General features: G+C 43.6%; 1 protein-coding gene across 1 annotated transcript in view; it reads right to left on the minus strand.

The window, feature by feature from the left end:
• LOC116306686 (serine/threonine-protein kinase 36) overlaps positions 1-15,938 on the minus strand; it is a 39,293-nt gene that overhangs the window by 10,382 nt on the left and 12,973 nt on the right. The window contains exons 21-30 of the mRNA XM_089026856.1: positions 15,497-15,700; positions 14,777-14,880; positions 14,446-14,512; positions 13,374-13,441; positions 13,049-13,134; positions 11,930-12,003; positions 11,695-11,836; positions 10,250-10,370; positions 9,626-9,686; positions 9,388-9,517 (exon numbers count right to left, since the gene is read on the minus strand). Coding sequence (XP_088882982.1) covers positions 9,388-9,517; positions 9,626-9,686; positions 10,250-10,370; positions 11,695-11,836; positions 11,930-12,003; positions 13,049-13,134; positions 13,374-13,441; positions 14,446-14,512; positions 14,777-14,880; positions 15,497-15,700 — 1,057 coding nt within the window. The remainder of the gene's footprint in view (positions 1-9,387; positions 9,518-9,625; positions 9,687-10,249; positions 10,371-11,694; positions 11,837-11,929; positions 12,004-13,048; positions 13,135-13,373; positions 13,442-14,445; positions 14,513-14,776; positions 14,881-15,496; positions 15,701-15,938) is intronic.

A 15,938-nucleotide genomic window follows, 5' to 3' on the forward strand; every position in this document is an offset into this window, starting at 1 on the left:
TTGACGTTTAGGTTAAATCTTTGTTAAGGATACCTGGAAACTATTTCAAAGAGTGTCTTAGAATGTTGACAATAAGGTTAAATCTTTGTTAAGTATATGTGGAAAGCCCGTAAGGATTAGTAGGCGGCTTAAAATAGTAAAGTAGGGTTCGTGCAAAGAGTCTCAAATCCCATTCTTATTTTTATTTATTATTATTAAGAATAATTAAGGATATTTAATAATAATAAATAAAAATAAGAACCCCTTTGAAGGGCACGTCTTAACAAAGATTTAACCTAAGCGTCAACATTCTGAGGCATTTTTTGGAATAGTTTCCACATATACTTAACAAAGATTTAACCTTATTGTCAACATGCTGAGACACTCTTTGAAATAGTTTCCAGGCATCCTTAACAAAGATTTAACCTTATTGTCAACATTCTACAGGGGATATCGCATGAAGTCCTTAACGGACTCCTTAGCCCACGTTGCCATCGTTATCAGCGCGCCAAACCGTTCTGCACGCTTCAGACCGCACATTTCATCGTACAATTCCTGCACGCGCTCTTTTAACCGGTCTATCTCCTCCCTTTGCATTTCTATGGTGTCTCTTTTATCTTTTGCGTCGGTGGCAATCCTTCTAACTACGTCCACTGGGTCCATCGTATATATAATGGATCCGAACCATATTCCCTGCAATGCTCTGATAGTAGGACCCACCGGCTGCGGAAAGACCCAGTTCGTCGTGGAGCAGCTATTAGGACCCTTTAGATACCGCTTCGACTACATAGTGCTATTATGCCCCACCTACGTGAATAACCGCACCTGGACGGGCATAGGAGTGAAAGATGACGACTTCTTTATAGATATCTTAGACCCTAACGAGTTATCCAGCCATTTGAAGTTCTGGCATAAGCAATTCCCTAAAGATACGCAGACGCTCCTCATATTGGATGACATTGCCTGCGGGGACGACGTAAAAAAGCGCACCTCCGAGCTCGTTAAACTCGCCTTCAGCGGTAGACACGACAATATCAGCGTTTGGTTGCTTTCCCAGCAGCTTACCAGTGTCTCTAAGCCCTTCAGGGAAAACATAGGTTCACTTGTCGTATTTTATACTCCGAGCAAGTCTGACCTGGAAACCATCTTAAGCGACTACGGCGGTGAGATATCCAAGGAACAGTTACACGAATACATGCGGCATTTAAAAACGCACCAACATTCCAAGATGATCTTCTCTTTGAGGTTTCCGTATTCCATTAACATATATGGACATTGAGCAGCTCTTAGATGAAGTCCCCGCGCAGTTAGACGAAAGTAACCTTAAGGAACAACTTAACATCCTTGTGTCTTCGGGGAAGTGTAAAGAAATGATAGGCAAGGAACTTACCCATGAGCAAGTTAATAAGTTGTCAGAAGAGGAAGTTAAGAAGTTCCATAAGAGGTACGAGGCCGCCCTTGCAAGTAAGACCACGGACGCCGTAGCAGACTCCGCTATCCGACTTGCGACTAAATTGCTTGGACTTGCACTGCCCATAGACGACGTGGAGCAACTACAGAAGGACATAAGAGATGACTATGTCATATCCCAAGAACTTAAGATAACCTGCGGGTGGTTGTCTTTGAAGTGCGGTAAGTTAATGGCAGTCGCCTCTGCGGCACTTCACGTAGCTCAGCATGTCGACTTGAAGGAGGTACTGGTGTCTTGGAAGGACTTCAAGAAGGACAGAGAAGTCGAAAAGGTCTTCCAGGCGGCACTTGCTGAGGTACCTGATCAAGTCGCCTCAAGTACTTAGTCAAGTCGTTGTCAAGTCACCTCAAGTACTTAGTCAAGTCGTTGTCAAGTCACCTCAAGTACTTAGTCAAGTCGTTGTCAAGTCATTGCCAAGTCATTGTCAAGTCGTCATCAAGTTACTTGTCAAGTCCTTCAAGTCCCTTAATATAAGATGAGTGGCACCGAAGAACAACCACCCGTAGAAGATACCAAGATTACCAAGGCTAAATCTCCAGGCAGAGTCGCTGCCGGAAAGAAGCTCGCGGAGATGAATAAAAAGAACAAGGCAAAAAAGGAGGAAAAGGTGGAGGAAAAAGAAGAGGAATCCTTTATTAATCCTGGGTACGTCATCGGCGCGTTAGGAGTCATCATAGCTGCAGGCAGCCTTTACTTACAATGGCGGGCAGCAAAGCCAAAAGTAGAACCACCAACATATCACGCACCTGTGGAGGTTAGAAAAAGTAAGATCCCTGAAATGGAGTAAATTTATCACCCGCGGCGACCTAGATTTTCCTTCTCGCTTTGTAATATAATGTCAACCGCGTTATTGAAAACTGTTGAAGAAGCAGCTATCATTACTTCCATCGTTGCGGGTATTGGTTGGGTAGGTAAGAAAGTGCTCAAAGAAGACTTTACTGAAGACCCAAGCAAGAGCTTCGCTAATTTTGCTAAGATGACCGCTGCCGTAGGCGGGGCTATCATGGCAAAGAATTACCTACAGAAGGAAAAGTACATTCCTAATGTATAAATGGCTAGCTTAGTCGCAGGTGGAGTTATTGCAGCTTTAGCATTCACTGGAGCTAATTATGGTGGTCAGTATTTGGATAGATTAGTTAGAGGTGATCGCAGCGGAGATTTAGCCGCCGAAAGGAAGAGACACGACTTAGCGCTGGAGAAATATCAAAGGGACGTGGCGGCTTGGAATGAAAAAAGACAAGCTTACAGGGATTGGTTGGACAAGAACTACCAAGACAAGATGCAGGCGGATAAGAACTTCGAAAACACAGACTACGCCTTTAAGCTCTATGCGCAAGCACACCCCGCGGCATTAACGGGGTTAAGAAAGCCTCAGTTTAAGGATTACTATCAGCCTTCTAAGAAACAAAAAGACAATGAATTGGTCTTTGTAGGAGTCGCAGGGCTGGCGGGAGGCGTAGCTTTGGCGTATCTGCTCTAACGAAGGGAACTGTGTTTCCTGAAATATATGATCGTCTTTTTGGAAAGCGATAAAAATAACTTTACCACTTATTTAAATCCCCCCATTAAAGCCCATAAGGTTCGGCTGGTTAGTTGCTCTTTGTACAATTCTTGGTATAACCTGATTAGGGGCATAGTCACTGAGCATACAGGAGGATCTAACTATCAAGCCGTATTGCTGCCCGATGGACATTATACGCCAATCACACTGGCCAAGGAATTAGCAAAACACGGTTATACTCTCACCACAGGATTGCCGCACGAAATGACCCTCAAACATAATATGTCAAATTATTCAATGACTTTTGGAAAGTCTGACCCATTGGGATCTTTATTATGTGCCTCGGGCAAGACGATTACCAACACAGCCATACCTGTGAAATGGAAAGTCGCATCCTCTTACGAAGTCTATTGCGATTTAGTCCATAGTTACGACAATGGAGGAAAGTCTTCTCTTATGTCCAAGTTTCTACCTCAGGGTAATCCATTTGACCTGGTAGAATACACTCCCATTTCTTTGAGCTATGACTTGTCTAATTTGGTAGAAAGCATAAACATCACCATTAAGGTGGACGGAAAGACGGTGGATTTTAACGGACGCAAGATCAATCTTGTCCTATCCTTCGCTTGAATCAAATTTATATAATGGGCCGCGTAGAGGATAAACTCAAGAGGATTTACTATGGGCCTGAAGGCTATTGGAAAGGAGCGTCGGCCATCAAGAAACTCGCGACCGCGGCCAGGGTATCAGATGAAACGGCTAAGAACTGGTTAAAAAAACAAACCCTCTGGCAGGTTTATCTTCCCGTGCCCAAGTACATTCCCAGGCCCAGCTTTACCGTAAATGCCCCCAATGAAGTTCATCAGGCGGATTTGCTTTTCTTACCGCATGACAAGGTGAGAAAAAAGACCTATAGGTACGCTTTGACCGTAGTTGATATCGCAAGCAGATACAAGGACGCCGAACCCATAACCAGCAAGGATTCTGGGGAAGTCGCAGAAGCCCTAGGTAGGATTTATAAGCGCGTCTTGAAATGGCCCAAGCTGCTGCAAGTGGATGCGGGGACAGAGTTTATGGGCGTGGTTACTAAGACCCTGAAAGACCACGACACCAAGATTAGGAGAGCTGAGGCAGAGTACCACAGGGGTCAGAGCATCGTCGAAAGATTCAATAAGACTCTGGCCGAGCGCCTCTTTGGGTACCAGTATTGGAAAGAGCTGGAAGATCCCTCCAAACGCAACAGGGAATGGACTCAGAGGCTCCCCCAGGTCGTCGCGGCTTTGAACAACGAGGCGGCCAGGGCTACGGGAATGAAACCCAGGGATGCCATAAAAAAGAAACACGTGGAACACAAGTCCTACGTCAGAAGTTCGAGGGCGGTCTTCCCCCATGAAAAAAAATTAGGTAATGTCACAGTCCGATATCTCTACGGACCGGGTGAATTAGAAGGAGGATCCAAAAGAGCTACGGATCCTAATTGGTCTTTGGAAACTTACCAGATCCGAAGCGTAATAGCTAAGAAGGGTCAGCCCATCTTGTATTATCTTCACGATGGCCCCACACGTGGGTTCGTCATGGAAGAACTGCTTATCGTGTGATGTCCGAATGCTATCGTATGCACTCCGTCATCACACATCCATCGCTTACCGTCAAATGCAGACAGCGACACCTTCTCCTGCGTGACGTTATGTATCTGATGACCATAGCTGCGCAGGCTGTTCATCTTATGCCGCTGTTCCTTGCGTGTTCGTAATACGTTGAGGTAGGACTCGTGCGTAATGTCCTTCTTAACCACGTACTTTTTTACGCCTTTAGCTTTCTTTTCTACGCCGTCTAACTTTAGCACGCTGTACATCTTTGGTTTCAGACCCACGTACTCTACTATGGGTTTTCCTAACATTTCGTCTTTCATCTTCCCAATTACCTTCTTATTCTTCGCAGAGTAAAGGAAGTGCTCCTTCGGGTAACCGCTGGTGTCGTACTCGTCTATGTCGGGGAGGCAGTCTTTGTAAACGTCTTCCGTTTGCACTTCTAGAATTAGGGAGTCGGTGTCTGTGTACAGGAGGCGACAGCGGTCTCCGTACTTTGGCTTAAGCTTATCGTAGTAGAACTCATACATAAGCAGCTTCGATAGATCCAGCACCGTAAAGCCTGTGTAAACGGGCTTGTTTAGTAAGAGGTTTGCCCTTTTCATGTGAATCACGTAGAAGTTCAGCATTTCTACGTATCTAACGAAGCCTGGCTGTGACACGTATGCTTCTGCTTCCTCTTTGGTGCTGACTATTTTTACGCTTACGCGCTTGCGGATGTTCTCCATTGTCTTTCCGAACACGCTGTTGTTCATCAGTTTGAAGAGGTTTTTCTCGAAGTCATTTTTCGCTGCGGTACGCTTTTGCGTGTTAAAGTCAATGTAGGGGCGCATCCAGGGTTCCTGCGTGAATTTTAGGACTCTGTGGATCTTCTCTACGCGCATTCCGTGTCGCACGTAGAACTGCAGGTTGCGGTAATGTACCACATACTTCTTCTTATCCATCAGGTTCATAGTTAGTTTCCTGTACGGTTTGTAACCAGGGCACATTTGCTTTTGCAGCGGACTTAGCTGCTTAAATGGTATCTCTATCGCTTCTGGTGCTAAGGGGAACTCATTGTGTTCGTCGTGCAGGCGCTCTGGGTACTCCAGATCCACTTCTAAAACGTAACCCTTGTCTTCCTCCTTTCCTACCTGCATGTAGAAGTCTATCGGCTTCACTGGATCCCATTCGAAGTCTCTCACAGGTAGGTACTGTGACATTGCCCAACCATAAAGGTTATTCGCATCCAGGTAGTAAATGTATGTGGTTGGTTTCTCTGGGTCGTGCTCTACTAAGGGGTTGTTTGCGCGGGCGTAACGTCGGCTGGGCCCGCATACGCCGCCACGAATACCGTCTTCCATAAACCGATACATGTCGTATTCCGTTAGGAGATCCAACTGCGCATTTGTCTTCTTTAACAAAGCACTCCAGCTGAGCCCAGGAGCCGTGTAGAAATTAGCGGGATCCAATCCGTAATATTCCATAGCCATCTTTCTGAAGCTTTGGAAAACATCTGCAAGCAGCACTACGTCAGACCTTAGGTAGATGTCGTGGTAGTCCCCCATGTTCTCACAGGAGTACTTTTCCCACACGTCTAACGCATGCTGGTACTCCTCATCCTTTATGCCGGACTCGTTTAGGGTGCTGTAGAAGCGATCTTTGGGTGGTAGGGACTCTTTGAATCGATCCCAGGAATCCATGTATTCGTATGGGTAGACTCCTTTCCTTTCCGCGCCATATTGACTGGAAATGGGAAAGTTGGTGTTATACTTTACGAGGTTTGCTAAGGAGTCCGCCATAAACTGCTGCGAATCTAAGAACTTTAGCTTACCCACAGTTACGGACATGTAGCGCTCTTTGTTGTTGGGTATGCATTTGACGTCGGAGCCGTCTGTTCCTTGTAGTAGCAAATGGGAGTCGTAACCGCGGAGGTTGTGAAAGAACACCGGAATCTCCATGTCTGGATTTACTTTGAAGTTTATATTGCATTTCCAATGAGCCGCTCCTCTGTATTTACCAGTGATGTGGCAGTGATCCCTAACCTTATCCACATAGAAATCCTCAACAAATGCTTTGTGGCAGTGAATGCAGTGCGTGGAGGGCTTTCCCGGCTTCTCACCTTTCTTAGCATACTTCCCGCATTTAAAATGAGCTTCTCCTAGATACTTTCCATCTTCGTCCCACGCTTTCTTGGCCCGTCTTCCAAACTGGAGAAGCGTATATTGACAAATGTGGCATTTCTTTGCCTTGTTAAAAGCCTCCTGGTTCTCTTTGGTAAATTCCATCTTCTTTGGACGTCTTAATTGTTCTCTAATCTCCCCCTCCTCTTCTCGCAATGCTTCTAGAAACTCATTAGCTGCGTTCTTACCTCGGTAAATCACAGGAGGGTTTGCTTTACCATCTGATCTGACTACTATGTAACCAAAGGAGCAGATCTCGTGTAATCCTACCTTATTCGTGGCACCACGTTTCTGCTCTTCCTTAGTTATCAACGCTTCGAAGTCTGCGTATATCACGTAAGGTACCTGCATCTGCTTTTGATGGTCTGCGTATGAAAGCTCTTTGTTGGTGGGCATCTGGATCCGTTGTGCCACTTCTTCGACTCCGCGGCAGATCTCATCGTGTTTCTTTAGGGCATTTAAGGATGTAAATGACAGCAAGCAGCAGTCACAGAAGTACTTTTTGCCTTTGTGCTTAGTATGTCTGTAGAATAGTCTGCTAATGTGTTTAACCCATGAGTAGTGCCCGCCGTGGTAGAATAAATGTACGCGCTCTCCTTTACTTTTTGACAGAACTAACGGTACTATCGTCTGCTCTCTGACTCCGTAAACGTTAATTGCTAGATCGTTTATTTCCTCAAATATGGGGATGTCTATCAACTGCATGGGAAATTCCACACCATCCCACTCTAAATCGTCTGTGGGATACTTACTTGTCCTACAGGGATCCTTCTCTGCTGGATACAGTGCAGACCTGATTGCCCACATAAAGCATCGATTGTCTTCATTCTTCACGTTTACAATAGCCTTCTTCCTTTCTACCCACGTTGGTAGCGGTACGTAACTCCCCCCTCGTATGGGTACGTACCTGGCTATACTTATCTCTATTCCTTCAACCTCCTCTACTGTCCAACCCGATCCTTCTTTCGTGTAGTTAGACAGCGACTCCATTATTGCTTCTAAGGCTTCACTGAGTGACCTATCCAGATTCGTGGATTCTAATATCACTAACGACTTTGATCGCAACATTGCTGTCGTCATTACCTCGTCTTTTGACAAACTTACTTCTACCATTATGCTCGCTTTCAGGGCTCCTAATTCTTCTATACCTTTTCGGAGAGTCCTTTTAACCTTCCTTTCTGACTGACGCCAAAACTGTCTAACGTCAATCTCACCGTTACCGGGTATTGACACCGTGCTGAAGTTGCTTTGGGATTCCATCTATATAATAGGAAATATTTTATACCTAATACCAAGCACTTTTTAGGTCGTCGTAGTCGTACTCACAGTCCTGACAATGCCAAAACAATTTAACCTTAGTCTCAAACTTCTTACCACATCCACAATCATAACTGCTCATACACTTCGTCTTCATTTTCAAATGCTTTTTCAAATCCGCTTCTTTCTTAAAAGTTCTCTTACATTCTTCGCACTCCATATATAGACTAACATATTTAAGTGCGCTGTTGCCCTCAACCACACTTGGAGTGGGGGTCGTCCGTAGATGGATTTTTGACGCGGGTCTTACCCCGTGTTGAGATTGCGCTGGAACCCCCATTCCCTATACTACTAACACCAGACAACAATAACCGAACTGCAAAAACGACCACAGTATAACAACAGATCAACAGCGGCAGGCAGCATCGGCATCAACAGTAACAGCAACATCAGCAGCAATAGAAGCAGCTACAGCTGCAGCAACAGTAGCAGCAGCAGATAGCAGCAACATCAGTAGCAGTAACATCAGCAGCAACAGTAGCAGCAGCAGATAGCAACAACATCAGTAGCAGCAACATCAGCAGCAACATTATCAACGACAAGATCAGCAGCAACAGTAGCAGCAGCAGGTAGCAACAACATCAGTAGCAGCAACATCAGTAGCAGCTACATCAGCAGCCACAGTAGCAGCTAAATCAGCAGCCACAGTAGCAGCTACATCAGCAGCCACAGTAGCAGCTACATCAGCAGCCACAGTAGCAGCTACATCAGCAGCCACAGTAGCAGCTACATCTGCAGCCACAGTAGCAGCTACATCTGCAGAAACAGTAGCAGCTACATCAGCATCCACAGTAGCAGCTACATCAGCAGCTACAGTAGCAGCTACATCAGCAGCCACAGTAGCAGCTACATCAGCAGCCACAGTAGCAGCTACATCTGCAGCCACAGTAGCAGCTACATCTGCAGAAACAGTAGCAAATACATCAGCATCCACAGTAGCAGCTACATCAGCAGCCACAGTAGCAGCTACATCAGCAGCCACAGTAGCAGCTACATCTGCAGCACGTAGCAACTACATCAGCAACCACAGTAGCAGCTACATCAGCAGCTACATCAGCAGCCACAGTAGCAGCTACATCTGCAGCACGTAGCAACTACATCAGCAGCCACAGTAGCAGCTACGTCTGCAGCCACAGTAGCAGCTACATCAGCAGCCACAGTAGCAGCTACATCAGCAGCAATAGAAGCAGCTACATCAGCATCCACAGTAGCAGCTACATCAGCAGCCACAGTAGCAGCTACATCAGCAGCCACAGTAGCAGCTACATCTGCAGCACGTAGCAACAACATCATCAGAATGCAACAACAACCGAACAGCTAAAGCTACAACAATAACAATAATAACAAGAGTATCTCAGTATCGTTTACCTGCCGCGTTACATCTAGTTTTAGGTAAAGCATCAGACAGCAAGTCCACCAGTAGAGGAATAACAGGAACAAGAAAAGTGTATAATGTGTCACTGTGATATGCAGCATTACCTACAGCAAAACTAGCAGCCTATCAATCAAATACAAAGTAGTATTTTAAAGGTTATCGATATCCAACCCCGTCCATAAGACAGGCCACGCGTCAATATCCTGGTCTGTACATGATATTCACACTCACCTTTCGAATGTTTGAATTGTCAGCTTTCAATAAACCAAACAGAATAGACAACACCTCACTTCTATATATTACAAATGAAATAAAAGAAGAAATTTCATAAAAAGCAAGCAGTGAATTGTTTAAGCTTCTCAAAGAAGTAGTAGTAGTAGTATTATGTGGTACTAGTAGTAGTGGTAGCAGTAAAGGCAGTAAAGATGGTTGTAGAAGTGGTAATGGTACAAGAAGTAGTAGGGAAGAGATAGTAGACGTGGTGATAGTGGTGGTAGTAGTAGTAGTAGTGGTCGCGGTCAGGTGATAGTGGTAGTGGTGGTGATAGTGGTAGTGGTGGTAGTAGTGATAGTGGTAGTAATGGTAGTGGTGGTGATAGTAGTGATCAGATAATGGTAGTGGTGGTAGTAATAGTGGTAGTGGTAGTGGTGCTTTGCTCAGTCTTAGCCTCGATTGTGTACAAATGTGTTCTTTTCTTTTATCAAGGTCCATTGTATAGTAAGGAATGTACGTACTACGGAACAATACGTGTTGATTAAAATGCCACGGTTTTAGTCGAATGGTTGGATATTTTAACGTACGACTGAGGCTAAGGCTGAGCAAAGAGAACTCGAAACTGGAGTATTGTTTCAATACCTTTGTAGAACAGGATAAAAGACAGCGGTGTGTTTGAGTATGTTTCCTAACATGTTGCAGGCGCTTGCACTGATGTTCACCTCACTATGCATGAGAATGTGGTACAATGTTTCATAAGAACCTACAAAGAGAATACCAACACAAGTTATTGATAGGAAACCCCCAGCCTCTTAGACTTTTACGAAGTCTACCGTTGTTCGTTGTCACTTCGGCTGTGTTCAGGAAAATCTTACGTTGGTGGGGAGAGAAGCGTTGCGTGACGACCCTAACAACGTCTGCAAAGGAGGCTAGGAAAATCTCGATTCGCTCAAATAAGGACTTCGGCAGAAGACAAGCAGTCCAGAACTAGACCCACTTTTCTCACTAACTGAATAATCTATATCTCAAGAATAAAAGGAAAACCGCGCGCGAGCACGAAGTACATTCTTACTATTATCATATGACCCGTACGGCCCTGCTCGCGCGCTCTAATAAAACCATTGGAAAAAGTCACGTGATGGGGGCCGGACGGGTTGACGTAAGCGGGCCGGAAAAACCCGTCCGGCCCTGCTCGAATCCGCGCGCTTTCTCTTTTTTAGCTTTTATTTACTATTTCTTTCTTTCTTTTATTTTTTTATTGATTTTTTTCGTGAGGGTCATATGATAAAATGCTTATTGACTGAGTTAGGTCGGGCCGTACGGGAAAATATTTGGCTCTCGGTCATTTGTACGGGCCTCGCTGAGCTCGGTCCGTACGGCATCACCTCGAGCCAAATATTTTCCCGTACGGCCCTCCCACTCAGTCAATAAGTACATAGTATCTTTCCGCTACTACTCGGTTCTTCTTCTCCGCGCGCGCACAGATTAAAGTGGGTCCAGCCCTGGACTAAAACACAAGCTGATTGAAGTCGACTTGTGGAATGTCTAGACCCCTCTTGATAATCTACCAGTGGTATTATATTGCCCCTTTTAAGAATCTAAAGACTTCTGCATGTACGCTCTTCCAGGTACAATGATTGAGGTTATTTTGAATAAGACAGAACTCAATACACCGACTTAACTTGGGCGTAATGTTTTCCAAATTCAGACCTAGTGTTAATCCCTCGGAAGTGACATATTTCTTCTCGACCATTATCAAGAACGAACGAAATAATATCCAAGGTAATGATGGGAAACTATTACACCCAAACTGACTCATTAACTAAATACATTATAGCGCTAGTTGGTGTTTACAAACATCAGCATTGTGATGTAAATTTGCCAATCATTATAGCAAAAGTTCTTGTCACGTTGCTTCGTTTCTTCAGCGAATCGATCTCTGGTTGGCATAGTAATGACAATAGCTTACGTCATAGCGACTAACGCTTTATTATTCTGAGGTACTTTCCCGCAACTCCTCGTCAGAGTTTGACTGATAACAATTATTTCTTCAAATCTTACAACGCAAACCGTGCGCAAGCACTTGCCTTCTTCTCCCGCCAATATTGAAATAACTAAGTCAACGTATTCAGATGAACAACGGGCCACGTGACTTAAGATGGCAATGACGTCATTTGTTAACGTAAGAAACGACTCTGCCACCATGAGAGATGTAAAGAACAGCTCCAACTGAATGCAAGAGATTAAGATAAAATTAACAAATTTAATGTTGCAAACCAGCATTAATTTGACATTGATAAAAATCATGCGTGACAGACATACCTTTTCATTGGTCACGTGATGGACGAATTGAGACACAAACATTTCGTCACTCAACACGAGTCTAGAGATGAGTCCTGTAAGAGACAACCAAAAAACATTTGGTAAATCTAAATATATTAGAAGACAGTCAATTTTGCACGCAGACGTTCTGCTCAAAGTGTAGATGATGGCTAGTAAACACTAGCGTGGACTGCGTCGGTATTTCTAATGAAACAGTTATCGTAGAATGATACCACTTACCATTCGCAAGAAAGATTTATCTAAACCAGTTGCTAGGCACTTTAACTCTACTAATCACTCTGAGCTTAATGCTATTGTTTTTGGTCTGTGTTTAACCCACTGCAGCAACAATCATCGTAAAACAAAAGAAATGCGCTTAATTCATTCACTTGGCACCGTTAATCCCCACGGGATGAACGAACGCTTCGCTTATAATTAAGTTATTTCCCACCTATTGTTGCTTTCGATCCTTTTGTTTTCCTTTGTTTTATGGCTTGCTTTTTTCTTATTGGTTTGTTTTCTCTCTCCTCTACTATATAAACATCTCTCTTACTCTTACTTTCTATTGACTCCGACGAAGGACTAACGTCCGAAACGTCAGTTACTATTTTCACTACGGTGTATAACTTATCATTCTACGATAACTGCTCAAAGTGTGTTTTATTGTCGTTTGTGAGCAACATCGTTCGTTCGTATTTTGGATCATTCAAAATGTGTTTTTTTTCTAGCATTGAAATTTTCATATTCATAAACCACTTGTCCTCCCATTCAAGACCATGTGTCATTTCATTGAGTATCATTTCTTTAATCTTTTCTTGAGGAAGGTTACAATAATAAATGATGACACTCAAACTAATAACTGAAGCTTATTTTAAAAAGGTCAAAGATCAGAAAAAGGTAAAAAATAGACCTCTTTATCTTGGGCATAAAGTTGTTTCATTTCAAATCACGTGTCATACCCTAGATTTCTTTGTTTGATGGTTGCGCATGATAACACACATGAATATGGAAACAATCAAACGAAAAATCTTATTCTAAAGGGAAAGTTGAGTGCACAAAGGGCCATCTGATGAGGAGCCAAGGTAGAGTCACCAAGTATATGTAAAGCAAAATACCTACCAATAGGAAGCTCTAGTGCATCTTCGGGTAGAAAGTTACAACATATATCCATAAGGTTAGGAAGAAACCGGTGCTTGTACAAGACACTTCAAAATACAACCAAATACAAATAAGGATCATACGAGGCAAAGTTCGCCACATAGTAAGCTCTAAAAAGCCGCCATTTTGTTGCCACGAAGGGGGTGTGGGGCAGGCCCCCTTGGCCCCACCACTCCTTACGCCCTGGTTTTGAAATAGCTCAGTGGTGCTAGCTTGATTAAGCTTATGCATTCTTAATAGACGGTAAAATACACTGGCAGGTAACATCCACAAGTAGGGTAAATACCTTTGAGTGTCATGTAGTAATGCATCGTCAAGATCAACAGCAAACGGGAGGTAGAATATACGAACCACCTAGATAAATACAGGATTATCAACATACTACACACTATATCTTGTATGCTCCATGACAGCTATAGACCCCTTGCACTGAGTGCCGAGAGGAATTGTTCTGGGGGACAAAACAATGGAATTTTTTTCATAAGAAAAGACGGCCTATTGTTTTGTCTCCCAGAACAATTCCTCTCGGGACTCAGTGCAAGGGGTCTATAAATGTTGTTGTCTGGTTGTCTGGAAACCTGTCTTCTTTACTCATTATCTTCTTCCCTCGCAAAGGTGACGGATTATTTTTTGGGGGGAGGGGGTGGAGGGGAAGGTAATCTCTAACGAGACTAGACTCTCTAGTATAGTTGAAACAAATACGATGCTACCTTTTTATCGGGCGAATTGATGAGTACAACGCGAGTCAGAGAAGATATTGCAATCCAGAAAACTAGAGCTGGATGCAGTAATGTGGGTGATGGGGCACGTGCCCGAGTTGAGTAATATGTGGGACGGCTTTCCTATTCAATAGACCCTTGCATCGATTCCCAAATCAGTTCAATTTGGAAGACAGAACAATGAATTGAAATTCTCAAGAGCGTAAAATTCTATTGGTTTATCCTCCAAATAGGCCCTTTGCAGTTAACGGTCACGTGTCTGTACTGGTGAGCAATTTTTCTTATTTCATTTTAAGTTGATTCTTTTTAGCTACTTGTAAAGAACTGAATGAAAACATGTGTAACCAGTGTATTACGAAATGCAGTTTTATTACGATCTCTCGAAACAGGTTGTAGAAAGTTTGTTTGCTCTCCAGTAAATTTCACCCGTGGGAATCAAAATGTTCATTCATTTGCTCTTAGTGAATTAATCAGCACGTGATTACTGAGCTGCAAAGGGCCTATTGAACTGCTCTATGAATTGAAGCGAGGGGTCTATTAGTAAAAAATATTGGATACACTAAGGGAAGTGTTTCATCCACTTGTTGTACACAGGCCTTGCATGTGTATATGTGCACATCTGATGGAATAGTTCAATACCTGGAGTATAAAAGCAGAAACAGCAACAGTTGTCTCTTCAGATGAGCTGCATATTACCTCACCTACGCTGTGAATACGAATGAACCAAAAACAAGTAAGAATGACTAGCAGATACTGGGTGGGCTCGTCAACACCTTGATATTTCGTTTCCTTTCCTAGCTATGTCAAATAGCTGGTTTTTTGAAATGGGAAGACACCCAAAACCAGAACCAACTAATCACAATGATTCACCGTCAATCTTCCTACCCTAGGGAAACTATTTCAATGAACATTTGAGGGTACTGTCCATGTATCATAAACACCTTATTTACGCCTATGTGCGTCTACTTACTGTTGTTTTAGTTGACTGACGAACTCCAGCGTAAGTAAACGAGTCAAGACAGAAGCAAATATAGAGTGCGCACTGGTAAGTTTGACAGTACATTCAATAGGAGCCTGTAGAGAAATGGTGAAACAGTTTCGTTAGTACGGCTACTCCATGTATGTGTGAAGACTAATATGAGAAAAGATGCCACGTTACGAGGGGAAACGATTATTTGAAATTTGTTTGCAGAATAGTAGGGAATCACGATGACAATTCACAACAAATTACACCGCCAGCATTGATTAATGTGAGCTGTCGCGGTCACCATATGCTTTTCCTTATATTTTCTTAGTCATTCGTTAGTAATTTTTTTGTATTTTTGTTTCACGGGCGAAGCTGAGTAAGATCAAATATGCTCGCCTCGTGAAACTCTCTCGGCGTAAACTGAAGTTCCACGAAGAGTAGAAGCTAACTTTTTTACGAGGGCATCACTTCATACCCTGTGGCTATCAAACCATCTGTTGACCACTATAATCGCGGATTGGAAGGGAAAAGATATTTGTTGGCGGAAGGAGGAAAACTGGGAAACCTGGAGAAAAACCCTCGAGAGAACCAAAAGGCAACGTGATAGTGGGTATGAGGATCGAACCACGTGACTTCAGTGGTAGGAGGCGAGATGCCTGAGGATCGAACCCTACCTCTTTCTCAAGTGTAATATACTTGCAGATCAGCGCAGTTTTCACTTACTTTTCCAAACAACTGGTCGGTAAAATACAGGACTTCTATCATGCCAGAGAACGACAGGATATGCCATTGAACGGTACCGATGACATCATGACCTTCATGTGCGCCTTCTCTGAGATCCAGTACTACTACCATATCATCCCACATGGTATGCCAAAGACTGTGTTCAACCATCTGGGCTGATGTCAGAGGCAGTGACATCTCGTGCTGAACAAAAAAATCAATAATTAGAGAAGAGAGGAACGTCCCTTAAAATATGGTCAGACACCCTGCCTGGGGAGGGGTCATGCAAGAATGTCCAGAATGCCCAGAGGATCCAGAAATAAATGTTTCATTGGGGGGGGGGGGGGGGGATGGCTATTGACCTCTTGCCTGGGCGTAGACTTTTGCAATAACTAAACTGATGCGATGGGCAGTTTTTTATAAGAAATGTTATTTTTTTAGA

This window comes from Actinia tenebrosa, unplaced genomic scaffold (genome assembly GCF_029948245.1).
Source record: "Actinia tenebrosa isolate PJP-AT-01 unplaced genomic scaffold, QUT_ActTen_1.0 PGA_scaffold10__47_contigs__length_13832649, whole genome shotgun sequence".
NCBI lineage: Eukaryota > Metazoa > Cnidaria > Anthozoa > Actiniaria > Actiniidae > Actinia > Actinia tenebrosa.